General features: G+C 40.8%; 2 protein-coding genes across 2 annotated transcripts; one reads left to right on the forward strand and one right to left on the reverse strand.

Annotated features, from left to right (window-relative positions):
* Positions 1-7,558: 7,558 nt before the first annotated feature.
* Positions 7,559-15,129, reverse strand: NPY5R (neuropeptide Y receptor Y5). The gene is made up of 2 exons (XM_005148918.4): positions 14,942-15,129; positions 7,559-9,169 (listed from the first exon to the last, which is right to left on the reverse strand). Exon 2 carries the CDS (start codon positions 9,158-9,160, stop codon positions 7,829-7,831), a length of 1,332 nt encoding a protein of 443 aa, XP_005148975.1. The 5' UTR covers positions 9,161-9,169; positions 14,942-15,129; the 3' UTR covers positions 7,559-7,828.
* Positions 15,130-22,468: 7,339 nt separating this feature from the next.
* NPY1R (neuropeptide Y receptor Y1) lies at positions 22,469-26,986 on the forward strand. Its single transcript, XM_005148919.2, has 4 exons — positions 22,469-22,550; positions 24,768-24,873; positions 25,571-26,410; positions 26,528-26,986. Exons 3-4 carry the CDS (start codon positions 25,712-25,714, stop codon positions 26,984-26,986), a joined length of 1,158 nt encoding a protein of 385 aa, XP_005148976.1. The 5' UTR covers positions 22,469-22,550; positions 24,768-24,873; positions 25,571-25,711.
* Positions 26,987-27,573: the final 587 nt, after the last annotated feature.

Here is a 27,573-nt window from a genome sequence, read left to right on the forward strand (position 1 = left end):
AATAAGGATGCTGTTGCAACTTGGCTTGATTTTTTCCACTATAAGGCTGCTGTTGAATGTTGTTACAAATCATTTAAATGATATAGAAATCAACTTTGTAAACAGCACCACCACCACCATGCAGATTAGTACTACTGTGCTTGGCTTTGCAGGGAAATTCCAGAGATTTATGAAATCCTTTCATTTTGGGGTGCTTAATATTATTTATTCATTAGTAAAGGAATAGAAATTAATGTCTAATAGGAAACAGAATTTTTGTTTGGGGTTTTTTTCATATTGTTTATGAATTTCTGTTGTCCTTCAAATAACCTTATGTATCATGAATGATAAATTTATGTCATGATACAAACACAGAATCAGCCTGGTTGTACCACCTCTTACTATAACTCTGATTTCTTAAACATAAATGCAGTAAGATCTTTATATGAATGCTGTTGCATAAGCAGTATAACAGATGCTGTCTTCATTTCTGCTTCAAACGAAAGAAAGCAGGGTTATTTGTATTACTAACTATGCGTAAATTAATTCTGATTTTTACCTCTTGTTTATCATTGTTAAATTACAGGTTTAGTTCTGCTTACAGTGTACTGTAAGCATTATCCCATGAAATTCGTGCATGGAAAGTAAAAATCAGTTTATTACAGTGCATGCAGTCACTACTATAAGCAAAGGAAACAAACCATTGTTAATTTATGGTGTGTTCTTTGAATGAAAGCTTTTTCTAGCTTGGTTTGGGGTTTTTTATTGGGGGGGATTGTCATAAAATTCTTAGTATAGGCATGTATTTTACAGATATTCATAATTAACAGAAAAGTCTGAAGTTCTATGTCAGCAAAGGCAACTGCTAAAACCAGCTGCCCAACTGTGGAAAAGAAACCTTTACCTTTCACGTATTTGCACAAGTGTCAGTGAAATATGCCGCAGCGTTCCCACAGCTTTGCAAGGATACTTTGATCTAGTCAACCTCTCATTTAGACAGATGTGCTCCTTTTTCTGAAGTGTTAATTTCTTTAATCATTCTCATGGTTGTAATCCAGCAAAATCTGTCATCAGGATGAGATCTATAGTAGTATGTAATGGAACAATAAAAATGGAAGGACTGCCTTAGCAGCAAAGGGTAGGTTAGTGCTGGAGACGTCTTACAATATGAAGTAGCTTGGGTCAGAGCACATAACAGAGTCTACATCCAGTGAATTAAAATAAATTTGTCCTAAAGAAAACAAACAAAACTTTGAACCAAACTACGGGGTGAGGGGGTTTTGTCATGCTATTAGTAAGGCCCTAGAAGCCTGGATATATTGAATTAACTAGCCCATCTGCACTAACAGATTTCTTCATTGCACTTCACCTCTGGGAAATGATTCCTTATTCCCTCTCCAAAAAAGTCTCACACAGGTGTCTTCCACAACTTTCTGGAAGGTCTCCAATATTAGACTCCTTCAGATCAAGAGGAAACAAGAAGTACTATAGAGTTTGCAATCTCATTCACTGCTTTTTTCAGCCAGCTCCCCTCTTCTGTGAAAGGAATAGCACTTGAGAGCCCCTGCTGACTGCAGGTGTGCTGATGTGCAAGGGGGAGATTGGTATTATGTGCCCCTGAGAGCTCCTGTGAACTAACTGTAATTTGCCTGACATAAATGGCCTTGGAGCTGCTTTTCTGAAGAACAGACTCACACAAAGCCAGTAAAGATTAATGGCACCTTGCATGAGCTTCACTCCCCAAGTGATCTGAAGGAGCAGTCTCAAGTAGGAACAAGGTTCTGAATTTCACCCATCATGATTTGCAGTAAGGATGAGATGAATCTACGCTCTCTGAAATGTGCTCTCATGCTCTAGGATATTAATTGAGAGAATGTATCATCAAGGCTTCAAACAATTACCTTTATGAGATGTGTGTTGGAACTCATGGAGTCTTAAAAAGTACATAATTGTTTTGCCTGACTGGGTCCCAGTAGTTACATAAAAATGAGTTTAATTTTCCTGCAGTAAACAGCTTTCACATTTCCAGTTATGCTAAAACCTCAAAAACACAAAACCAGCAAAAGTAAAGATATAGATTCTATTCTGACCTCTTGCACAGCATATTAATCCTTAGGCCAAGAAGCCAAAATCCTTATGAATACTAAATGAGCTCTAATTTGGTGGTGAGACTCATAAAGCCAAGGGAATTACTGGGAGTTAAAACAGGGTAAGATTATCATTTTGTTAAACATAAGTAAATCTGTATCTTAGGTACAAAGAGGCAGTAAGATTAATCATAGTAGAGATGGTCTTATTTATCTCCTTGCTTAGCTGTTTTTCTCTTAATTAAAAAAGATGCAGATTTATAGTTAAAATTATAAGTAATGGTCTTGTGGTCTGTCATTAAATGGATTTTGTATCCCTGTGTTTCCTACCGAGTCTGAAGACATGAACAACTGTTTGCTGAACACCAAGTTACTCCTCTGGAGAAATTTTGCAGCAGAAATGCCTTTGAAATCCTTTTGTACATGATTTTGTTCACAGGGACAGTAATAAATGTTTCAAATGCTCAAAAATGTCCAATTAATGTGGCATCCAGGTAATACAGACATGAGCCTTCTGCTAAGACAAAGCAAACATTTGTTCAACTGGATGTAAGAGCAGGGCCAATCTAGTTTAATCTTGAATGTCAAATCACTATTCTGCTAATTTCCCAGAGGACTATTTTTAAGACTTATTATTAAAAGGTTCATCTTAATGTGACTACAGGGGCAAAACAAAGTGTTTATATTTGTTCAAAAGACCTGAATTTGGATTGTGGCAATGTTTTCTTTTAAAATATTTTGTGATATTAGTGCATAATGAAGAAATTTAATAACTTTCAAATATTTTGAAGTATCTTGCCTTCAAAAGCAAACAAGATTAATAAAAGTCTGACTTGTACAGTTACACTGTATAACAGCAATGCTAGCAGTTGCCTTTTGAAAAACACCATGACCACAACCTCATTTCTCCAGTTACATTATTTCTGAGGAAATCAGGATTTTGACAAAGTCTCTGTCAGAAATCAGTAAGACTATTTTTTTGCCAAGGACTTGCTATATTAGGCTTTTATTTTTTTTACTATATATAATGAAACAAAATTTAATAAGGAGGCAAGAGGATCATGGTAAACTTTGGAGTAGAGCAGATGTCGCAAGTATCTCTGAGCTTGCAGGGATTTAAAAATAGGTACTGTGGTAAGACTCACTGGTGTTTGGATAGCATCACAGCCTAGTATGATGACACAGATTGTCTTAATGGCACAGAATGATGCATTATGAGTGATCACAGACAAAGCTATCCTTATCAAAATGGTCAGAAAGAAAATGCTTTTGCTTTAAAGGAACATTTTGAGAGGGTAAGAGCACATGTATCCGTACTCATTCATTAGCTGTTACTTCTTCAGGCTGAAAAATCTGCAATAGTCTTTCTGGTCACATGTTAGATTAGCAACGTTCAATGGTACTGTCACAAACTCTTGTTCCTGGCAGATGCTTGAAAAGGGTCTGTCTCTGATGCATTCCTTAGTCACTGGCACAATGTGGTTAGCTGTTGTTAGTGTGGGTATGCTTTTATTTCTCTTTCTGTCTTTCATTTCTTTTCCTGTCAAAAGTCACTTCAACTGAGTATGTATAATAACAATAGCTCTACTTACCTCAGTGAAAAGGCAACTTTCAACCAATTAAATATACCTAGAATAAGAATATATACTGTTGGATCAAAACCAAGTAACATCAGAAATCTTCATGACATATTGTATGCAAAAGGCCCTGGAAAAAAAAGAGGGGTTTGGATTCAACAGTATATAAAATGACACGAAATGCAAGAAGAAACCTGACCTCAGAGGTTATAAACCATATATCATGGTCAAAAATGGTTCAGAAATTTACCTGTCTTTATAAAGATACTTCATGATTTTATACCATCATTCCAGTCATGTGGGGGAAAAAAAGAGACTTGTCTAGGATCAGTGCCCTGTCATTGCCCTAAGACAGTTCCAGATTGTACTAATATATTTTCTGGCTAGGATTTTTTACTATAGATAGGATAGGCATAATTTGGCTTTCATCAAATTCAAAGGCTAAATTCCTGGACCCAGTGGTATTTATGAAGGACCTCTTTCTGGAGACTGATGTTTAATACTGTTTATCTTGTATGCTGCAGACAGATATTGGGACTACTGTGAGGAAGCTATTGATTTTTTCTCAAAAGTGCAATGAAAGCTGACAGACTTCTATAGATTTCAGAAAGGATTTTTAATCTGTTAATAATATTTAAGTAATGAAGTTTTCCATGCCACCTCACCTATACTTCTCAACAGGAAAGCTGGAACCTATCGCAGCATTATTAGGATCAAACACTTCTTCCTGACTGTGCTCCTCACATACTTCAAATGTAGATTTATTTCTTTTCACTTTCTTTGGGTGTTCACACTGCTGAGAAGAAAATATTTTGTCACAAGAACTTCCAGACTCCAGGAACAGCACCGTATGCCTGGAAAGGCTGCAACCCCCAGCAAATAGAGCAGCAATTGTGTTTTTCCTCTCCTGCTGTGTCCCTGCCTGCTCTCTGGTGCCCATAGCTCTGCCCAGGGCTGGCTCTCCATCACCAGCCATCAGGCATCTGCCTGTGATGTGATGCCCCTGGCTGCTCGAGCCCAGGCAGGGAGTCTGCACTGCCTGCTGTGATTACAGCTCACTAGATCTATGGGAGCCATATGCATGTGTCTCAGCCACGACTGCCACTATGGAGAACACAGAGGCTCCAACCTCTTCCCCACAACCTAAATAAATATACTCAAGTATCAGCCCATACTGAGCTCCTAGCATCCTCAGCCCCACTGGCCTGGCTCACTCAGGAGTGAACTGGCCACACCAGCATTTAATGGGCACGTGTTTCTTCTCTGCTGAAAGAGAAGGGACCAATACCAGCTGTTTTATTATTTCATTATATTATTATTTCATTATATTATTATTATTATTTATAGAGAGGAATCACTGTACCATTACTATCCTTCATTCTTCAAACTCCAACAGATAGATAGATGGCTTTGCAGCTGGCATTTCTTGATTGCATTTAGCAGATGCTGTCAAAACAAAACTCCTACCTGCACATTTATTTAGATTTTTAATTACAGAAGGAATTGACCCAGAGTAGTTTAGCTGGCCTAAGGACTTGCTTAAGTGTGTGTTTCGAAAATCCATTTTAATGTGCTTTGCTTTCTAGGAAATATATGTATCTGTCTGCTTCTGTACATATACTTGTGTACATATAAGAATGATAAAAGTATCATTGGATATTGTGATGTGATTCCTCTTCCCAGAACATACTGGACATACATACATACATACTTTCCAAGATGTACATAATGGAGACAACATCACACTGCCACTCACTGTTGTGCATGAAGACCATAGGAATATCTACTGCAGTTCAAACTCAGTAAGCATGGAGTGGAAAGATCCATGTGTTTGGAGTATTATTTTTCTTTACTCTTCAAGACTGGGAAAATGTTTAATGGATGGATCAGTTGTTTCCTCTCCCATTCACAGAGGCTACTTTTCTGGGAATTGCCTGCTGCCTGATTTCACTTGCTGCTGCTACTGTCTGCTTCTTATCTATTCCTTATTGGTACTAGGACCAAGTAGCATTTGCTGTTGAAGGAAGGTGGAAGATGGAAAAGTTATTTTATTTAACATTTCAGAAGAAAGACAGTGGCATTTTGGAGATGTCAAAATATAACGTCAATGACTGGTCTATAAATAAGAAGAAAATACATATTCTCCTACCATCGGTCATCTTAAGAAGGAGAAGATGACAGATTTACATGGTATAGGACTGAAGAAGTTTGGTAGATGTCTTGATTTAATTCTCTATTGCCAAATTATAATTTGTTGTGCTTTGATCAGTGTAAAGAGTAGGAGCACTATTATTGGCTTCACCAGGGAAAATGCTATAACATCTGTAGAACTACATCATTGTGTTCTGGCTGTGGATTTAGTAAATTTTTTTCCTAAGATTATCTACAAAGATTAGACATAAATATTTTTAAATTAAGCTACTTAAAACTTTTTAAAAGCTATTTTAAAATCTATTGTTCCAATATTCTGTAATCTGTACCATTTGTACTCTATGAAATGATATATTGTAGGTTTTTAGGTGATAATAATCTGCAAAATGCAATAGTCAGTGCCCAGGAAGAAACTATTAAAGTATATCACTATCAAAAACAAAGAACAATGGGTTACTGGAAACTAGACTTCAGGGAAATACCTTAATGGCAGAAGCAAAGATATTACCCACTGGTATATAATAACTCCGTAGCAGATGATGGCTTGGGCAGAAAAGGTCTCAGAATTGTAACGTTGTAAAAAAATAATTTGATGATTCTTCAAAATAAAAGAACTGCTTTCACTTTTAGAGACTAACTGGAAGGGAAGTATCTCAAGGCAGAAAATGCATAATAAGCCTTCCCATCCACTCATTTATAAAAATAATAACTTCATTTCTTAGCTTGGAAAGGCTATGTAAAAAAGACCATTGAGTTAGAAATATTAGTGGAGAAAAGGAAACAGTCATCAACTAAACCTAGGGAGAGATTTTACAGCTTAAAACTCAGGGCAGAGGCTTTGTAAATTTACTGAGTTCTGAGGCTGGAGATGAGTTAGTAAGTTGAAATAACGGGGGTGGGGAGGGGAAAGGGAAGGAAGGAGAAGAAGGAGGGAAATAGGGTGAGAATAGTATATACATACACCTTTTGCGTTTGTGCTCTGAAAAGTAATATGACTTCCTTAAGGATTGTGATTTAAATCTGGAAGGAAAAGTACTTGTCTAGTCAAAAAGGAGAAAAGGGAGGCAGGTGCAGGAAGCATATGTGTGTGTGTGTGCACGCGTTGTGTGTGTGTGTGTGTATTTGAAAGCTGTTGCAGCACTCCAAAGCAAGTGGGTCACCTATAATGAAGTGAAGTAAGCTTTTGATTTTTAGCAATGGAAAAGAAAAAATCCTGCTGTCTTTCAATTTTCTTTTTCTTTCCGTTATCACTTACGTAATGAAGGCTTACTCTGATCAGAAACCTGACTTATGTTCAAGAGAGTCATCGCTGTAAGAACAAATGCATAACTATAGATAAATTCAGACCCGGATGGAAATTACATAAAATGACAAGCCAGAGTAAAAATTGGCCAAGAAAATCGGAGATAGGTTGTTCCAGGTAAACACAGTGAGATGGAAAAAATGTAGACAAGAACAGCTACCCACAAATCCTTTCCAAGGGATAAGGTAATCTGGGAACAAGCAACAAAGCATCTTGCAAACATACTACAAAATATGAATCAAAGAGCTAAGGAAAAATATTTTTCTAATCACATCCAGAAACAGATGTTTAATTATCTTAGAAAACAGTCAAAGTGGCACTGAAATAGTCTCACCAACAGTTATTTAGGAAATGGTATGCATTTTATTATAGTTTTATGACAGTTAATATGTCCAGGTTGTCTGTCTCACATTTATTACTCATTAAATATTCTGTATCATTCCAAAGTACAGATTGCCAATATTTCAGGTAATGAAAATGGTACACTGCTTTGGTACACTTGGCAGGATTTCCTATGTGTAACAGATAGAAGAATGTTATAATATATGTATATACTTCTGCCCAATGCAAGAAATACATGCAGCCTTAGAACTATCCTTTGGCACAAAATGCTACTAATCACAACCATGTCAGACTAACTAAAGTAAACTACTACAGCTTTTTCAGCTACACACATCAGCAGGCTTGAAAGCCAGAATTATTTGTTTGATATTATCTTGGGGCACATAAAATCATGGTATTTGGCAGCATGGAATAAGGGACATTAAATCAGCCTTTATGCTGTTGTTAAGAAACCCATACAGGATGGGATTCAAGCAGCAGGACATCATACCCAGCAAATGGCATATGCAATATACTAATTTAAAATGTCTGTTAGAAATGAGAGTGGCATTAAAATCCGTCACAATGTGGAAAAGGTGAAGAGGCATCCAACTGAAACCAAAAACTAGGATTAGCACTGTCAATCTGCAAAAAACTCTCCTAGATCTTGTCTTAATTCTGACAATGGATTGGGATACCGTAATTGTGTTCTGGATCTCTGTATTTTCTTCTGGTTTCATCTCAAAACAGATAGGTATCCCAGGGATGAATTTACTAGAGGAAGAGAGCTGGCTTTTTTCTGTGCCAGAGCTTTCTGGGATGTCTCTGGAATGTGTATCCTGATGATGCCTTGAAATAGCTGGCATCACACTTGACAGCTTTCTACTGTATCTTCTGTGGTGCTTTCTGCCAAAGGCACATCTCCATCTAGAATGGCCAGAGGGATGCACCTGTGTGCTGGTACTCTTAGAAGGATGAAGAGTCAGGTTTATCATCTCCTTTTCTTCAAACTTGTTTTCCTTGTTTGACAGCCTAGACCCTATGCTCCTGCAGACACTGGTGTGGCTAGCAGTTAAACATGCCAGTGGCAGTATGTACTGCATGAACAATAAAGCTATGGTAAAGGCAATTCTGTATGAGTCGGAAGGCCATGACTCAATACACAAAAGCCTGTTCTCCAGTGCCTCTAAATTCAGAGTTTTGCTGAGGTCCACAATTTTGTGGAATACTGGCAGAGGGGAGCAAATTGCAAAGCCGAAGGCCCAAATGGTCACTATTAAGGAATAGCCTTGTTTTGCTGTTAAATTGTTGGAAAGGGGATACTTTATCATACGGTACCTGACTGCAGCAATGGATATTAACATCAAAGTTGAAACTAGAACTGAGGCGCACTGGAGGAAGGGCATTACATGGCACATGACAGTGCCAAACATCCATTGGTCAAGCAGGACGGATGTCAGTGTGAAAGGTGAACAAAACAGCACAACCAAGATGTCAGAAAAGGCCAAGTTACCAATGAGAATATTTATTATTGTCTTCTGCTTACGCTTTAGTAGAGCTGTTAATATAAGCAGATTTCCCATAAAGCCAGCCAGACTTATAAGTGTGTACAGCCCAATAAGAAAGTACTGTATGTCGTCAACACTACTCTTATAGTCTTCCCAGGCAGAAAAATTCTTTGTAGTAGCAGAGGTGTTCTTGGTAGGTGTCCTGTTGTTATGGTCTTTCAATCCTAAATCCATTTTACAGCCCTGTTTAGAATGAGAAAGACATTAATTAGCATCTGAAGGAATGATGATACTGCTATCAGAATGTAAAGGATGATAAATTTACCTTGTATCACCTTAATGCAAATAAATTCATTAGTGATGTTATTCTACTGTGAGGCAGATCCTACACAAATTCAGGTCAACACAAATTAGTTTTGTAGGTTTTATCATGGGGAATTGAGCACACCTAAGCCTCCTATGTGGCTGCTTCTGATATGGGACAATGGCACTTTAAGGTTCTGCATTATGACGCTGGCTTTTAACTATGCTTTGCTATAGACCATATTGTCAGCCTTTCCGTGAGGGAGCATTTAGCTGCAAAAGCCATCCATTTAGAGTCAATGAGATTACTCATGTGAATAACAGTTCATTGATATGAGTAAGGAAATTACAATAACCATCTGTACATGTGCCTAATCATTACATGACAGGAAATTATAACGAGAGCACCTGAAAATATATGATATTTTGACATACACTAACATTTACACTAGTATTTCTTAACCTTGGTAGTACAAAACTAGCACAAAATAGGTGAGAGCTTTCAGAAAGGATCAGCTTATAAGGAGATCACTGTCAGTGATCCAAGATGTAATTCCTAGTGCATTGCATACACAAACCATCATCTATTAAGTGTTGAACATATTTTAACTGTTGCTCAAGCATAAGGAAAAACTGCCTACAAAACATCCAGAGTTACTGGACATAATACAGACAGGACTGTTAACTGGAAGCAGACCCCCTGTAGCCATTTGAAAATTCAGGGGACTGCTAATTATTCAGCACAGAAACATCTCACATTAAAACCTAGCTTATCACAAAGTTACTCTGTATACAGAATCATCATTTATTAATCTTGGGTTAGAAGAAACAGAAAGATAATTCAGTTTAAACTCCAATTTACCATAAACACCTGCATGTACTAAGGTTTCAAAGTCAAAATTTCCTGAGTGCCAACATCCTGTACAAAATTGCTTAATGTTTAGAAACCTTAGGAAAGACAAAACAAGAAGATCTAAACAAACACGAAGCATAAATAAGTTAAGCAGAAGGCTAAACCAATCAACTAAAAAAGACAAGGCTCTTCAAGAATGCAGCTATCCTCAGTGAGCTGTATCGTGCTGACTTCTTGAAAGTGCAATAATATCACATGGTTTCCCCTACATGTGCTGATGTGCTCCTTCCTTCACATCACATGTCCATTCCTATTGTCGGATACCAAAGAGAAGCTCAAACCATAAAACCACCTCAGAATATGCACTGACATTGACGGGAAGGTCCCTCAGGTAAGATTAGAAATACTTATTAAAAATAAAAAATAAAAAAAAACCCACCATGTTTTTGTGTCTTGCAAGTGATATGTTCGGGAGAGGTAAAATGAACTAAACCTTGCAACCTTGCCAATTTCTCGCAATGTTGAGTTATAGTGTTTCACAATAGCTAAAACAGAAGAACTGGCTATGTGAATTTAGATAATCTACATATTACAATTGTGTTCATAACAGCAGGGTGGCATTAATGTAAATAATTTCTGTTTTATTTTCCCCAGTCTTTAATGAAATGGTGGAAACCTATAGAATAGATAAACAACATTATCTGGCACTGTCCTTGCCTCTACACCAACTTTAAAGGAGAAGGCTAGAGGTTCTGTAAGTGAGATTCTCTCTATATTATCAGAAGTTTTCATTTTGGTGGATTTCTTTTTATAGAACTATTAGCTAAAGAAGTAAATGGTCTTTTAACTATGTTAATTTTTCTGAGTTTCTAATAATCATCTGAAATCAGTATGCTCTGCAGACCACAGTGACTTACAAAATCAACTGAAATATCTTTGTGTTCTCTAGATGTGACTCAACACAATTTTTTCCCTGAGAAAACCACAGCAGGCCACTGCCCTGGATAAAATACATTCTCCTACATGGCTTATGGAATTATGTCCCTGTTACATCATACGTGCATCATTTTTCCCTTTGTTCAGCATGGAGGAACAATGGGGTTTGCTATGACTGATGCTTTTGCAGATTTCAGTGTGTCCATGGATCTGAAATCTGCGGAGTCTCTTTTCATTCATGAAAGTAATTTCAATTGCACATTATGTTTCAATATGAAATATTATCTGCCAAATATTTTCAGGATGAGCATTCTATTATCTATTCACTATCACATTCATCTTAGCTGAGAAGTGTGTAGGAAAAACCCTTGCAGATAACTGAAGAGTTAATAATGAAAAAGCCATTAATGTAATTCTGGACAACTTTCTTTTTGTTTGGACACCTTCCTTTTCCATTTTATATCTTGCATAGAGTAGAAGAACATTGCTATCTGAGCATCCCATTGCCTGATAGCAGGTTTGAAAATAATCAGGATTTATTTGAGAAAGTGAAATAAAACTTAGGAGCTAGATCTGTCCAACTCTTGGTTACCAACCAAGAATAGGGGAAGGAAATCTAGTACCATCTTGTGATTTAAAAAAACCTCAAAAACTCTCACAATGGTCATGACTGAAGGAATGAGTTTTTCATTTATTATGTTTGCCTACAGAGGTAACTGTGCTAAGAGGAATCATTTTGTGTAGTCTTCTATTTTAACTGATGCTAAATTGAAGGACTAATCTGTAAAGGAAAACTGCAGATGATGTTTCTTGCTCAGAAACCTGGAGATTAGGTTTTCTTTTAGAGCATCTACAGATATTTACACAATCTACTGTAACAGTTAAATGCCCACACATAGTCATATCTGTCCAAAGGTCATACTGAGTAGCACCAGTGCACACTGATGCTTAATTTATAATAATAGCTACAAATACGCAAAAGTTTTGTTGACCTATGCATGAAAACTACAGCTTCCTTGTTAGATTATTTTGGTGATACTGTCATTGGAAAGATTGATCGTAGGCCATAGGTTTATCAGTGCATGGAGAAAAAGCAGGCATGCCTACTGGTAGGAAAGGCTCTCTATCTAGTTAGTCAAATCCATTTTAATTACATGGTATGGTCTGAAGAGAAATTTGTGTATTATCATCCCACTTTGTTTAGTTTTAATCAATGGATTCTATGAAGAGAATTGAAAAATGTCTGTGGGTGTTGCTGTTATTTCCTATTACCACTTTCAGCTTTGGGTGAGTAAAAATGAAAAGGAAGAGACTCTCAAGTCAGATGCACTGTAATTATTTTCTTTTATAGAAATTTATATTCCATACAGGTAATGCTAAGATGAGGGCCAGATTTTATGTGCTATTATACTGGAACATGCTTACCAAATGAAAATTAAAAATTTTTTCTTAAAGAAATTCTTAAAGAAGTTCTTAAAAAATTAACTGAAAGATTGTTGCCAGGTTCTGTGGATTTCTACACCTCCAGTGTGGCTTTAAGTAGAGTTGTTCATCATGGCTTTAAGAGAATTCTTAAAAAAAACAACAAAAAACAAAAAAGACCAACAAAAAGCAAATATGCTGGTTTAGCTAAAGTAGATATATTCTGTTGAGACACATCAGTATTGAAGAAGCTTCCAGGAATGCCTCTGAAGTCCAGTGTGGGCTCTCTGGCTCCATCCCCCCTGTGCTACAACCACCTTCTGCTGTGGGTGAGAGCTGAGAAAGTGCCATCTCCCCTACCTCATGTCCTGATTTATAGGAGGAAGGCACACTGAAACATTAGCTACAATATGCTCCGGTTGGGCCCTGGCTGGACACTTTGGGCACCCCAGGAGTGCAGTGCACTGCAGGCAGTTCTGCACCATCTCTAATCACAGCTGAAAGACAGAGAGGGAGGGAAAAAGACTCTAATCTGCTGGTTTCAGCATAGAACTGCTGTGCTGACAGAAGCTCCCTTTGCAAAATGTCCTAAGATAATTTTATTTTCATTTTGGATGTGTGAAATGAAAGCAGACTTTTCCCCCCAAATTTTAAAAATCAAGTGGATCACTTGCTTTCTGAGCTTCCTCTCCTCTCAAAAGGAGCCAGTTGCTCTCTTAGTCTGAGTGCCACTGGCAGCAGTAAAGATGCAAACAGAGTGTTTCTCCAGGATCATTGATCTTCAGTCCCCAAATTAATATTAGCATACCACTGATTTCACAGGTCTGCTTGTACTTATTGCATTAATCTTCCTGCTTTGTTTTAACAGCTGCTTCTACTGGGGGGGATTTGCTCACTCTCCCACTTGTTGTTTGGTCAGTCTCAGTGCAGCATGTGGTCATAGCTTCCAGTGAAATAAAGATTCCTGAAAATCCCACTGTGGAAAATATAACGAAATAATACAGTCTCATTTGGAAACATTCTCCTATTTGAAGTGTGTTTCAACCTGAATGCACCACAGTGCCAAGGTGCTCTTGAGCCTGTTTTCGAGATCGAATTTAATCAACCTGAAGGAGATTTTCTAGCTGCCAGCTCCTAAAGTTGGATCACGTTCATCTCGTACATCAACCAGTCAAGGAAATTAGGTCCTTTTTCTGTATCTCTGGTCTATGAACACTCCCCGAGACTGTTCTCAGCTACATTTGTATGAGTTCACAGGGTGTGAGCTTTAGGCAGGTTTGTTTAGATCTCTTTTCTTTTCAGTGGGATGCTTGAGACAGGAAGCTAGGCTGTACAAGGCAGGAGGGACTGCAGTTTTGTGCTAGGATCCCAGGTAGATGCGAGTGCTTACTGTAAGAACCACATGAATGCAGTTAACATTAAATACAACGAGTATTTGTGGTTACCTCTTACAGTAAAATGTATTTTATGACAGCTGATGTACCTTGATCTTCAAAGATTTCAAGTAACACCTCCTTAAATCACATTCATTTGTGATGTATCTCAGTGTCACTCTGATTACTGTGATTCTTATTTTCACCAAAATTATGCTTCAGAGGAGTTTTCAGCTGCAGTTGATCTGAGGCCTGAGAGTGACAGGGATGACTTAAACCATTATTCAGGTTTAGCCAAATAGTACCACATAACCTAAAATATGCTTTAAAATCTTATCATTAAACTCATTATTTCACTTAAAGTTATAATTTAAAATACAAAATCCATAAACTATAATTTAGGAGAGTGATTCGGCTAAATATTTCTCTTTCTTTACCTACATAAAGGTAAAATTTGGAGAACACAAAAGTTAGGTAGGCAACCATTCTCTGAAGGCAACTGTTCTTCCAGAAAATATTCCTTCTATTAGATGAGATACTAACATTAAGGTTTATTCATGGATAAGAGTTTTTATCCTGCAGCAGTAGTACCTATTAAGTTAACTCTGACTGCTTGGTCCCTCTATAGTCTAGTCAGATCAATTTGTGTAGCAGGGGAATTAGTTTTTAGAGCTGCGAACAATTTATAATCTCCAGGTCCAAGGAAATGTTATGCAATATAATGAGGGATTTGCTGGCCAGAGCAGAAAACTTGAAACACAATCACTATATTTTATGCTGGGAAGCACATTAGCTCCTGGCTTGCAAAGACAAAATCCCAAACCAAAATGGGAAAGACTCATTTTCGCCTTTCTACACCTGGCTGGGGAATCACTTCGCATTGAGCGCTCCGCATCGCCCTGCGTCCGAGAGACCGCACCCTTCCTTAGCCCGGAGCCTTGGGCTCCCGCGCCCGCGGCCTGGGCAAGGAAGAGACGGTGCAGGATGGGGCCGAACCCTCCCGCGGCTGAAGCACACCCCGACTATTTCCGCGCACACGCCGGCAGGGCACTGCTCCGCGAAAACTTGCTCCGCCGCCCCGCGATGGAAGGTCTCTGCTCGGCGCCTCCGCGCCCCGCAGAGTATTACCTGTGCGCATCTCCCGGCTGCGGGTGTCTCGGGGTTTCACGGCGGTGGTAGGCGGAAAGTCCCACTCTGCTTAGCGCGGATGCGTAGCGCGGGGCGCGGCGGGGAACCCCAGCGGCACTCATGGCTCCGGCCCTTTTGAGGAGAGAGCAGCTCCCCAGGAGAAGGGGGAAGACAGCATCCCCCAGCCTGCCTGGAGGCGCATCTTACGCGGCTGCTACTGCGGCGGCGAGGCTCGGCTGAGGCCGAGAGCCGGGCCCCGGGACGAGGTACCGCTGCTGCTACTCGCCCGCCGCCGGAGCTCCCCACCCGGCGCTGCCGGCTCTGGCGGGGCCGCGGCTGGAGTCGCCGCGCGGGCGCATTTCGGGCGGCTGCTCCGGACGGTATCTGGAGCCCGTTCTCCAGCGCCGCGCGTTGAGACACTTGAGAGTTTCCATGGAAATAGAGTGGGGCTGTAAACAAAGCCCCTGCTCGCCAGTTACGGATGCGCTCGATTTCCTACCTGGGATCCAGAACACGGCGTTCTGCAAAGGTGGAACTCTCTGCGTGCCTCGGGATACTGGGGACTGCCGGCAGTCATAGGGCACTGACCTGAGAGCTCTCTACCTAGTTCCACTCACTTTGGCTGGAGTGGAGCTTTGGTGCTGCTCAAAAACCCTTCAATTTTTACCATTCTTTTAGAGCAGGTGGGAGGTGATGGATTTCCCCAAACAGTTTTCCCTTCTGAGCTAAGTAACTCACTTCTTACAGAGGCAAGTATCTGAAGGGTGGTTTAAATTTTATCAGTGGGAAGTGAGGACATTTTTTAAAGTAAGCACTTTTTTAAAGCATAAAAATTGTTTGGTATGTTATAGCCCAAAGCACGAAAAGGTACGCTCTGCTGTGTTTCATCAGCTGCTATCTTCCAGCGCAAGAAGAGTCATTGATCATAGCCCAATTACAGGGCTGCTGGAGAACTGAGTGAGATGCATGTCTCTGGGAGCACAAGTGGCAGAATTTGACACGAAAATGTAATGACTTTTCCATTTGCCAAGGCAAACTCCTTAGACAGTTGATATTAACAAAGCACCGTAGAAAAGCTGTCAGTATAATTAGCCTCTGAAAGACTACCCAACAGATGGATCAACCATGCTGTGAGACAACTTTCAGAAAGTTCAGTTAGATTCTTTATTTAACTTAGGTCAACCCCCCCCTTCCCCCCCTCCCCCCCCCCCCCCCCTCCATTTTAGGGTAGGTGATCAGGGAACAATTAACCTTAGTCTTCAACAGATGAGGTCAGGATGGTGAGGAAGATTAAATAGTGTGTTCCATCTTCTTGCACTCGCTTCTGTATTATTCCCCACCCACTTCTGGTGAATCACCGCATGTGCAAGTGGAGCACAGGGAGCTGCCAGGTGGAAGTGATGTGCCAATCCATCTCATCATTTTAAGACATTTCTCCTGTTAGTCACAAAGGAGAAGAGAATTAATCCTCTTTAGGCCTGATGTTCTTCGCATTTTTGACCATTTTCCCACCTAACAGTGATGACTAAAGGTTTTCATGCAAGTATTTGACTTGGTTCTAACCTGTGGTGAGGGTGATTAAGACCATCTCCAAGGGCACCAATTTACCTGGATGCACCTTGTTCCAGTAGAGCTTCTCAGTTTGCTGGCCCCACTGCTCAAAGTGGAAATTCCCTCCTGTACACAGTGAACTTTCAGAGATGCTATACCTTTCTATGAAAACTTCTGGCTACAGCACACTGACATTTTCTGAAAAAAATCTAAATTTGCTGTCAGAGCCCACAGGTGGGAAATTATGGTTTCTCACATTGCACAGCTATGATTTATGTGGAATGCCATTGTACCTTTGTAAAGGTACAGCCTACCTCTTATTGACCGTTTCTAAGGTGGGCAGTCACCTACTACATTTTCCCAAACAGCCTCCAGAAATTACATGCTTCTTAGAATGTTCCTCCTCAAAGCAATTTTCTCTATGAATAAAATATCATACTTGTTTTATTAGTCATCTTATTTCAGGAGGGTTCACTAACCAGTAATGTACTGTGGTAGATGCGGGTTTGTCTGGCTTGGCTTTTTCTCCCCGGACATGTAAATAACACCAGATTTCTCTCAGATGTATTTGGACAATTCATCACCGATATTTGTGCACATTAGAGGCAATTATTATTCAGACCATTATCATTTTTTCCTTTTCACTGTTTGTGCACCTCTGTCTTGCCAGTAATACTACTGAATAATAAAATAGGTGATATAGAGATAGGAAGGGTACTGACATTAGAGGCATCTAATGCCAGGACTGACAGCAGATACTAGTACAAGTTCCCTAGAAACCAGCCTCCATAGGGTTGTTGAAACCATAGAGGAGTCCTTGAGGAAGGATATATATTCCTTTTGGGAGTATTATCCCAGTATCTTAGAAAATTTTGCCTCTAAAGGCTAACTGTGAAAGACAGGAAGACTTAAAGCTTCAATGGAAGTCAGTGAGAACTGACAAATGTCACAAATAACACGAGGTCTACACCACCTTATGTCCATGCAGTCAATCATCCTGCATCAAAGCTTGCCACGAGTCAAAGTCTAAAGTTATTATAAAGTCTGCTACCAACAGAGCATCTATCCACAGGCAAGACAGTCTAAAATGTTAGGATATAGCTTCTACAGAGTTTGAGGCATTTTGTGAGATACATATATAAAAGCATTTCTGTAGGTCAAAATTTTTCACACATAACAACCCAACTGTTCATTCCACTCCAACATACTATTAAAATATTATTTAAAAGATACTATTAAAAATACCACTAGTGTCTGGGTTTGCATGGCCAATCCTTTCCACAGATTCTTACCTCACATAAAGCAGCTGGGCATGAAGTCAGCAAGCCTTGGACTGCTAAAAAGGTTGCAATGCTTGAGATGCCTTTGCAATGAAAAGCAGGATATCTGAAGGTTAGGTAACAAGCTATTTTCAAAGGCAAGCTTGTAACTGATCATTTTTGCTTCCTAACATGTGTCATCCAATTTGTTGGCTTGTGTTATGCACATTGACTATTAATGCTTCTTCTGGATAATCATGCTGAATGAAGCATAGGGCCTATTTCTGCTTCACTTGAAGCTGGGTGAGAGCTTGTGTATCAGTGTACATGAATTTGAACCCTGAGTGAACAGAGTGGAGTAGTTGTAGCAGAAAACATGACTTAGTATTTTAGCCAGATGGACATAATTTAGGTTATATATCAAGCAGTCTTTCAGTAACATTGTATATGATCAGGATAGCTTGGCTGCATTGTTGAAAATGAAACTGCAGCAGCAAAACTCTCAGCAGAGTTTAAGCACATAATCATTCAGGCAGCTTCTTTTGGTTTGTGACATTAGTAGTCAAAGTGTTATTAGGTTTGGTGTCAGTTGCAGCCATTGGAGAATAAACATGCTCTTAGACAAACAAGAATTTGCTCCTATTTTCATTGTACTCAACAGCAAAATGCCAATTTAGTCTATGGATGGCAGGCTTTTGCCCCAAGCAGCATGAGTTCCCTTATTTGTAACAGAGTAATGTGAAAGGCAAGTAATTCAGTGGTACTGACGTTCATTACTAGCAAATGAAAACAATAAAAATAAAGTTAAAACCTTCAGAGAGTGATTGCTCCTTTCCATAGTGATGACTTCAGTTTGTTTTACATACAGTAGAAACCACAAATCACTCAGTGGATTTTAAGATTTACAGAGGGATTGCATTGCCTGGACACATGATAATGCACCATAATGAAAGTGACAGCTTGTTGTATGACATCTCTTCCGTTTTTAAGAGTTACAGTGAGAGAGGATTTTCATGGGTTGATCTCTTGACGTATTTTTCTCATGTGTTTCTTAAAAACATCTTGTTCCTTTCTTAATGCTTTTGTTTCAAAGCACTTCTGCATTCTTTTGCTCCGGCTGTTCTGCTTTCCTCAGCTGAGATACTTGTGTTCTGTTTATTGTACTTATATTCTCTTCTTGCAGGGTCATGCCTTCACACAAATAAACATCTGCACACTAACAAACAGTCTTCCAGTCCAGAGTGCCTTTGATGCAGAAAAAATTTACTCCCTGGGAGAGGATAATCTTTAACACGATGGCTATCTTCCTGCTCCAGTGCTCCTGTGACCTGATAGCGGTCATCAATAGAATAAGAGTTACCGAGGAGTCATCTGACATCTTTGTGAGATAGATGCTCCAGCTGGAGGGACAGCTTGGTGTTGAGACTGGAGATGCACAGAATAGCTTGGAATTGCTAATGCCTCAATTTCCTACAGTATACCTGAGTTTCCTACAGAACATAACCTGATGCTATGTGGCATTTACTGAAAAACATATGTTTTATATAGCTACAATGGAAAAAGTTTAAAAAGAGCCAGTCTCTTTATTCGAGTGATTATTTACTGGAGTGTTTTAGTGCTAACATGTATGTGAAATACTTCAGAGAAGATTGATATAGCTTCAACAGATTCCGTCATCTGGGGTGGGCACACACATTAAGAGCAGGAAATCTGTAGTAAGGCTCAGGTTATAGCATGTGTGTATATATATTTGTATAGGTATACATATTTACATTGTATACATTTGAAAGACTTGGTGACTAAGGCAGCCCTTTCTATTGCTCCACTGCACTGGAAAAAGCCTGACCTTGCATCCATCTGCAGTGTGAATAACTCTATGAATATTTGTTGCTGTCACTGTGAGTCCAGGTCACTGAGTGATATGTAGGATCTATCTTTGATCTCTTATTGTTAATAATTATATTTACACAGTATAAAAGAGACCTTGTGAGGTTTGCTTGACCTGTGTTTATATTGTATTTAAAGTTTTTGTATATGCTAACCATTAAAATGTAAAGTATTGTGAATTGCTTCACTTACTGCTGAAATGGAGATCCTCATGACTAATGACAAAATGGAGGAGAAGGAAGACCATGCCTATCTGAAACATTGGAAATGGCAGAAACAATGGCATTTTTCTATTTGGATTTTGCTAGGTTACAAGTGTTCTCACAGCATGGATGTCTGCTGCAACATGGTCCTCCATGGGCTGCAGGGGAACCTCTGCTCTGGTGTCTGAAGCATCTCATACCCCTCCTTCTTCACTCACTTTGGTATCTGCAGAGCTGGTTCTCCTGCATTTTTCTCACTTCTCTCTCTCACAACTCATATGCAGGATTTTTTACCCTTTCTTAAATATGTTATCAAAGGGGCACCAGCAGCATAGGCTTAGCTTTGGCCAACAGCAGGTCCATTTAGGAGGCAGCTGAAAATGGCTCTAACATGGGGGCAGCTACTGGTGTCTTCTAACAGAAGCACCCCTGCAAGCACCACTGCTATCAAAATTTTGTCATATAAACCCAAGCCTTTTATTCTGAACCAGACCTAAAAATATGTCTCTGCTTTGGGTACCTGATGGCAGAGTACTACAGTGCTGTATCACAGAATGCTTATTTTAACTTTTAAAATAGCCCTCTTGCCCATATGCGCAAGAACATTACGCAAAAGTAGTGGGATTATCCTGACATTAAAAAAGGCTTTCCCTCCCTCCCCCCACCTTAGAAATACATTTATTGCTCTTAAAAATCTCTATATTGGAGAATAATTCTTTTTTTTTTTTTTTTGTAATGTGAATAGATCATTCCACATCCATAGCAATGAGAGTCCTTAGTTCCGAATGCCCTAGATTGTCACTGCTTCAGACAGAAATACAGTCTTTCAGGGATCTTCATCTTAGATCTCTGCCTGAGTGTATCCACCTTTGCTCTGCTCAGGCGGAAACTGGTGCATGTTAATGACCCACATATGACTGAAGTTCTTGAAAGACATTATATACAGCCTGCACTTACCTTCTGGCTGCTGCTGTTAAAATGTCAGCAGTGCCCCAGCTTCTGGTTTACAGCAACCTTGAGATATGCCTGCACTTGCCTTTCTCAAATCGAGGACTGCAGTTGCAATGCAATTGAGCCAAGCTCCTGGAAATACAGTGTGAACATCAACCTCAGTGCTGGGTTCTGAAACCTTCCTATGAGGCTCATGCTGCAAAAAATGTTACAATCCTTTATTATGTGCAACTGATTTTTTAGTTATAATTAACACGATTCCTCACTTGGAAGTTATCCATGATATAATAGTGTTGCTGTAGAGTAGGAATATGCCTGGAGGTCATTCTTCACCTTGAAAAATCAATCTGGAACCTTGGAAGAGTCTGGGCACTTCTGTTTTCCAAGAAATCCAAACTCTTAACACAGCCTTCAGGGTTTGTCATGGCATTTTCAAAGTGATACTTATCTGGGTAACTTCTATCTGACTTCCAAACTCACTGGGTTTTATGCCTTTTGAGGTAGATCTTTTGGAGCAGTGGTTTTTGTGGGTAAGAGAGGGATAAGTATTTTCTAAATCATGAAAATAGTGACTGGAAAGTAAAATTTTCCATTTTGCTTTTTATTAATTTGTTCAAGAAACAGTAAGTGGAACAGGATGCCCAAAGAAGTTGTGAATGCTCCATCCCTGGCAGTGTTCAAGGCCAGGTTGGACAGAGCCTTGGGTGACATGGTTTAGTGTGAGGTGTCCCTCAAGGCAGGGGGGTTGGAATCTGATGATCCTTTAGATCCGTTCCAACCCAAACCAGTCTATGATGCTATAGCTGGTAGCAGTTTGCAGAGCTAGTCATGCCAGCTGCATAAAAAAACCTGTCCTGTTTCTGGGAACCAGAGTTTTCGAAAGAAGTAGAAGAGCTGACCAAGAAAACAGCCACCACCCTTCCAGCTCTGCATCTCACCGTGGGGGTTTGTTGATTTTCAGGGGTCAATTTTCCTTCCAGCTCTTTGGAATATCCCACTGCTGTGTATGAACCTGCAGAAATGCCTTTTTCAATGGGCCATAGAGGATGGTGAACCAGTTGGCCAGGGTGAATCAGAAAAATACCCAAAAAGGCTACATTGTCAGCTGTTTTTCTCAAGGTGTGATATTTTATTGACTTCATTTACTTTTAAATAGCTTTTTATTACTTGCAGCTGAAAAAATTAATAGCAAGAATAGCAACTTGACAATTCTTATCAATCTGGTTATTTCTCTTCATGATAAATACAGAGCAGAACCTCGTTGTACTGGTTTAAAAACCCAAACCCAAACTTTGCAACTTGCTCCTTAAAATCACTTTCTTGACCTCTTTCCAGCAAAGATTCTATTTCCATCTTTAGTTTGGCCACGAGATGGCAATAACTTGCAGACAAAATGCTGAAACAGCCAGACAGATTTGAAACTCTCCCTTCCCGAGCTCTTCCCTATGCTCTTCCCCCTCCTCTTTTGTTTCAATATTTAATTGCATTTATTTCGGAATTACTAGGCAACCCACCCCCAGATGTGTAATTTAAAGGTGATGTGCTTGCAGTGAGGTTTTCAGGATCTGCTCAGCAGAGCACCATCATGTGATACTGGGATAAGGTGGAGTTCGGCTTTAAGGGGGAGTCTCCAGCCTTCCTCACCAATCTTTAGGATCTCAGCTGGAGGAATATCAGATGATCTTTCCCCGTTCCTACTCCATCCAGCCTCCTGAGCCAGCCCCATAGCAGACCAAAGGCAGACAGAGCAGTTGCAAGGTGAGTTTCCCCTGAGGTTTCTTTCCTGTGACTGTGGGTGGCCGTGTCCGGTTTGACTGGTGTTTGCTTGCTCTTTTAGGTGCAGGTGGCAAAATCCCAGGCAGGGTAGGCTCCAGGTTGGACTTGCAAGTGGCTGGGTTAACCATCGCCTTGGACAGTGTTTTGTGCTTCTTTTTGAAGAGCTCCAATAGCTTTACAGTGTATTTCCAGTCACCTCACAGAATGTTGTTTCTCCCTTTCTGTCTGTTGGTACTAAACTTTTGATTCCTGGAGAGTAAGAAAGGTGTATGTGCTGGGGGAGACTGTGCAGTCCCCTGGAGGGGTCTGTGGGCTCTTCCCACACCATTCCAGCATCCAGCATGAGGAGGCATCTCCCTCCTGGCTTGGGAACTGGTGTGATAGGGGACAGGGAGCCATGCAGCTGCCCAGGAGATGCAACTTCATACCCCTCCTGATATCTGGCCCATTTTGGAGTGGTGGGCAGGAAGGAAGGACTCCTTTCTCACTTGCCAGCAGTGCTGTGTTTCTGAGCCGTGCTGTTAGGTAGCATCTCTGCTACAGGGAGAGGCGAGGGAAGAAGGAGCAAGCAGTGGCATTTTCTGATTTTGAGTGTGATATTTAATAAATAAGGAAGAGCAGAGCTTGGCTTATGGAAAAGAAAAATCAAGAGCCTGAAACATATGTCATCTCATTGCTGGGTGCAGTCCAGTCCCAGCTGGTGAGAAAACCAGCCCAGTTCTCTCCTTGCAGCACATAGCTCCTCACCCACTTTGCTCCTGCCATCATCCCATCAAGTCCCAGGGCTGGACTGTTCACCTAGTGCTTTGTGAGTGACAGTGGAGGTCATGATGTAATCCACATGTTGATTGTTTGGAGTAAAGTCATACTTTCAGAATTGAGGGGTCCTGGCTCTCCACATCACTCACATGCTTGCCCTTTGGATAAAACACCTCCTTCTGCCTCTGGCTAAAGTGATGCTTCAGGAGGCCAGGGGGGTGGGAGGTTGTTTAGACTTTGAGGACTAGGGAGGGAAGATAAATGTAGTTAGAAGAGGCAGCAAGTCTCAGAAATAATGCTCAGGTGTATGCCTACCCAGCCTGAAAACTAGAGCAAACAAACCTTAGCAGAGATGCCTTTTGTCCAAAATCACTGATATTAACTTTGACAGTAAAATGTCACTCAATGTCAAGCTACACAGCCTGTTGCAGCTTTGTGTAGCCATGTGGTGACTATAAGAAACCAGCACGGTTAGCTGAGGTGAGGTCATGATGACAGTGAGAAGATGGCACTGACAAGGTCATTATTTGCCTGACCCTCATGAGGCGATGCAACTGCAAGCCCAGCCCTCACATGCTGACTCTGCCCCAGTGAGAAGGCAGCCCCAGCTTTGGTCTTCAGCACGTGGCTGGTTGAAAAGGTGTCTGCCAGGACAGAATCATAGAATGCCAGGTTGGAAGAGACCTGAAGGCTCATCTGGTCCAACCTTTCTAGGCAAAACATGACTTAGACTAGGTGTCCCAGTACCCTGTCCAGCTGAATCTGAAGTGTCCAATGTTGGGCAATCCACCACTTCTCTGGGGAGATTATTCCAATGGCCGATTCTTCTCATTGTGGAAAATACCCCTTTTGTATCCAGCAGAAGTAACAGTATCCCCAGTAACAGACCAAGTGGCAGACAGAGACCATTCTGCTCTGGAGATTTAGAAGGCACTGAGATTTATATTGAGTATCATTTCAGACCAAAAGCTCACCCATTCAGGGTAACTTTTACTGAAGAACATCTTAGTGGGCAATGTTTTTACAGCTTCTGTGATAAGTGCCATATGGAGCTGGGTTTGAAACCCACTTGTGTGAATTTTAAGTAGCATTACTTTCATTATTTTAACCTAAGGTTAAGTGAGCCATCAATTTGGCTCTTGGGAGAGTGTGCACAGAGGGAAAGTTCCAGATTCAGCACAGTTGCCACTGGTGAAGAGTTGGAGTAAAGGTGTGTCAGATTACTTGATTTCTTTCTTGCTTTTATTTTTCTCCCTCCTGAAGAGATATGCCTGAGTTTCTCTAATATTAAAATTCAAGGCCTTTCAAAAAGGTTGTCATTTAGGCAAGTCTATTTGTGTTGCTTGGATAAAAAAAAAAAAAAAAAAAAGAAAAAATCTGCAGTGTTTAATTTTTGCTGGTTTATCTTTCATCTTGTTTTGTTCTTTCTTTGCTGCACAGCGCTGCTAGCTGAGATTAAGGTGTTCAGAGTTCCTGATTTGCCGTTGACTCAGTGCCAGTGTTGCTGTGGGCACTCAGCCGCTCAACATCAAGTGAACATTATTAGGTAAAACGGAATGCAGCAATGTTTTGAATCGTTTTTCCAACCCTCACATTAGTCAGATGGGTTTTCCCCCTGCTTATGTGATTGCTGGTTATAATTCCACTTAGGTAATCTTAAGAAAGCAGACCTTTGCAGTTTAAACTTGTACAAAGGAGGTGTAAAATGTAAAGTAAAGGCTATGCTGCTGGAAGACTGAAATTGCTTCTCAGCTTATTTCGGGTAACTTGTGCCAGCGGGAATGGGTCGGGAATAGTTCGGGAAAGGGTTGTGTCCCTGCCTGCGGACCTCCAGTTTGATCCTGCCTTCTGCCTTCCTTCCCACGGACCGTGGTGCCCGCTCCCGCCTCAGACCAGACAAGACAGACGCCGCTGTCCACCCGCGGGGCTGTCTGACCATCCCACCCACCCGCGGGGCTGTCCGACCATCCCACCCACCCGCGGGCTGTCCGACCATCCCACCCACCCGCGGGCTGTCTGACCATCCCACTCACCCGCGGGCTGTCTGACCATCCCACCCGCGTTCCGGGCCGTTCCTCGCCACCCGCGGGGCGAGCGGCGGCGCGCATCCCGCCGGCCACGGGCGGCTCCTCTCCCCGCGGGACCCGGGGTCGCAGCGGCTCCACGCCTGGGGGCAGGCGTGCGTGTGTCGGGGCGGGCAACGTGCCTGGGGTGACGGGCCCTGCTCCCTCCCTTCTCCCCAGGTGGTGCGAGGGGGATGCAGCACCGAGGAGCGGGCTCGGCCGAGGGTCCCCTGACGGGAGAGGTTTGAATGCCGGGAGCGCTTTGGATGCCGGCGGCTGCAGCAGCAGCGTCTGTGAAGGTTGTACAGAGTTGGAAGCGACATGAATTCTTCGGTTCTCACCCCGCTGGGAAATATAACCGGTCTTCTGAATTTTTCGGAGAAGAACTCACAGTTCTTGCAGTTTGAGGATGAAGATTGCCATGTGCCTTTGGCCATGGTCTTTACTTTGGCCTTGGCTTATGGCACTGTGATAATTCTGGGAGTTTCTGGGAATCTGGCCTTGATTGTCATTATTTTAAAACAGAAGGAGATGCGCAATGTTACCAATATCCTCATAGTCAACCTGTCCTTTTCTGATCTTTTAGTGACTATCATGTGTCTTCCCTTTACCTTTGTATATACTTTAATGGACCACTGGATTTTTGGGGAGGCCATGTGCAAATTGAATCCTTTTGTGCAATGTGCCTCAATTACAGTCTCAGTCTTTTCTTTAGTCCTCATTGCTATTGAACGCCACCAGCTGATCATTAATCCTCGTGGCTGGAGGCCAAACAACAGACATGCGTACATGGGGATTGCTGCCATATGGATTTTAGCCACAGCTTCCTCTCTGCCTTTCCTGATCTACCATGTGTTAACAGATGAACCCTTCAGAAACCTAACATTTGATGAATATAAGGACAAATATGTGTGCTTGGACCTGTTCCCTTTGGACACTGCTAGGCTCTCTTATACCACAACGCTTTTAGTTATTCAATACTTCGGACCGCTTTGTTTTATATTTATTTGTTACTTGAAGGTAAGAGACAATCCTGTTGCGATATGTACTTTTTCTGTCTGATGTTTGTTTATCCTTGCAAAGTTGATGGCTGTAGGTTAAATTATTCCACATTTCTCTATGTTGAATTTCCTGCAGATATACATACGGCTGAAAAAAAGGAACAACATGATGGACAAGATAAGAGACAGTAAGTACAGATCCTCTGAAACCAAAAGGATCAACATCATGCTGATCTCAATAGTGGTTGCATTTGCAGTTTGCTGGCTGCCCCTCACAATCTTCAATATCGTCTTTGACTGGAATCACGAAATTTTGCCTGTTGCTACCTGTAGCCACAACCTGTTGTTCCTGATCTGCCACCTCACTGCCATGATCTCTACCTGTGTGAACCCCATCTTCTATGGGTTTCTCAATAAGAACTTCCAAAGGGACCTGCAATTTTTATTTCACTTTTGCCATTTCCGCTCCCATGAGGAGGATTATGAGACTATAGCCATGTCCACCATGCACACAGATGTTTCGAAAACCTCTTTAAAGCAGGCAAGCCCAGTTGCATTTAAAAAAATAAGTAGTGATGATGATGATAAAATATAAAGAAGTAATAAATATTCTACAGCCAGCTGCTGGAAGTGAGATTGCAGGTGAAACGTGTCCAAGGACAAGCACAATTACATAACAAGAACAGAATGGGTAGTGTTTTTCTTCTTTTTCCAAGGAACTTTGATTGTTGTCACTTTGAAATTGGACGCTGTGCATTTTTGCCCCTTTTACTGCTTTAATGTTCACAGCAGTTACATCTGAATCTTATTATAAGACATAGTCAGACCTGCTACTACCTATGGTTTTCATCAGCTGTTTTTTGTTCTGTTCTCTTTGTACAGTTATGAGCTTTAGCACAAAGACATATTTATTGATTTTTTTTTTTTCCAAGAAGTGCTTTTCAGGAGTGTCTAAAACCATTAGAAGCAATATGAACCCCAGGAAAGCTGTCACTACAGAGGACACCCATCCCAGCATAAAATTAGGACATTCTGATTTGAAGAGGTTTTGTTTTTGGTTTTGTATTTTTTTTTTTAATCCAGTTTTTGGTTGATGTTAAATCCTGTAAAATCAGCCTAGGCATGCAGAAGAATGATTCTGTAAAACCTGTAGAATATGTTAAATGGGGACATGCAGTTGTC

The sequence above is a fragment of the Melopsittacus undulatus genome, chromosome 7, assembly GCF_012275295.1.
Source record: "Melopsittacus undulatus isolate bMelUnd1 chromosome 7, bMelUnd1.mat.Z, whole genome shotgun sequence".
NCBI lineage: Eukaryota > Metazoa > Chordata > Aves > Psittaciformes > Psittaculidae > Melopsittacus > Melopsittacus undulatus.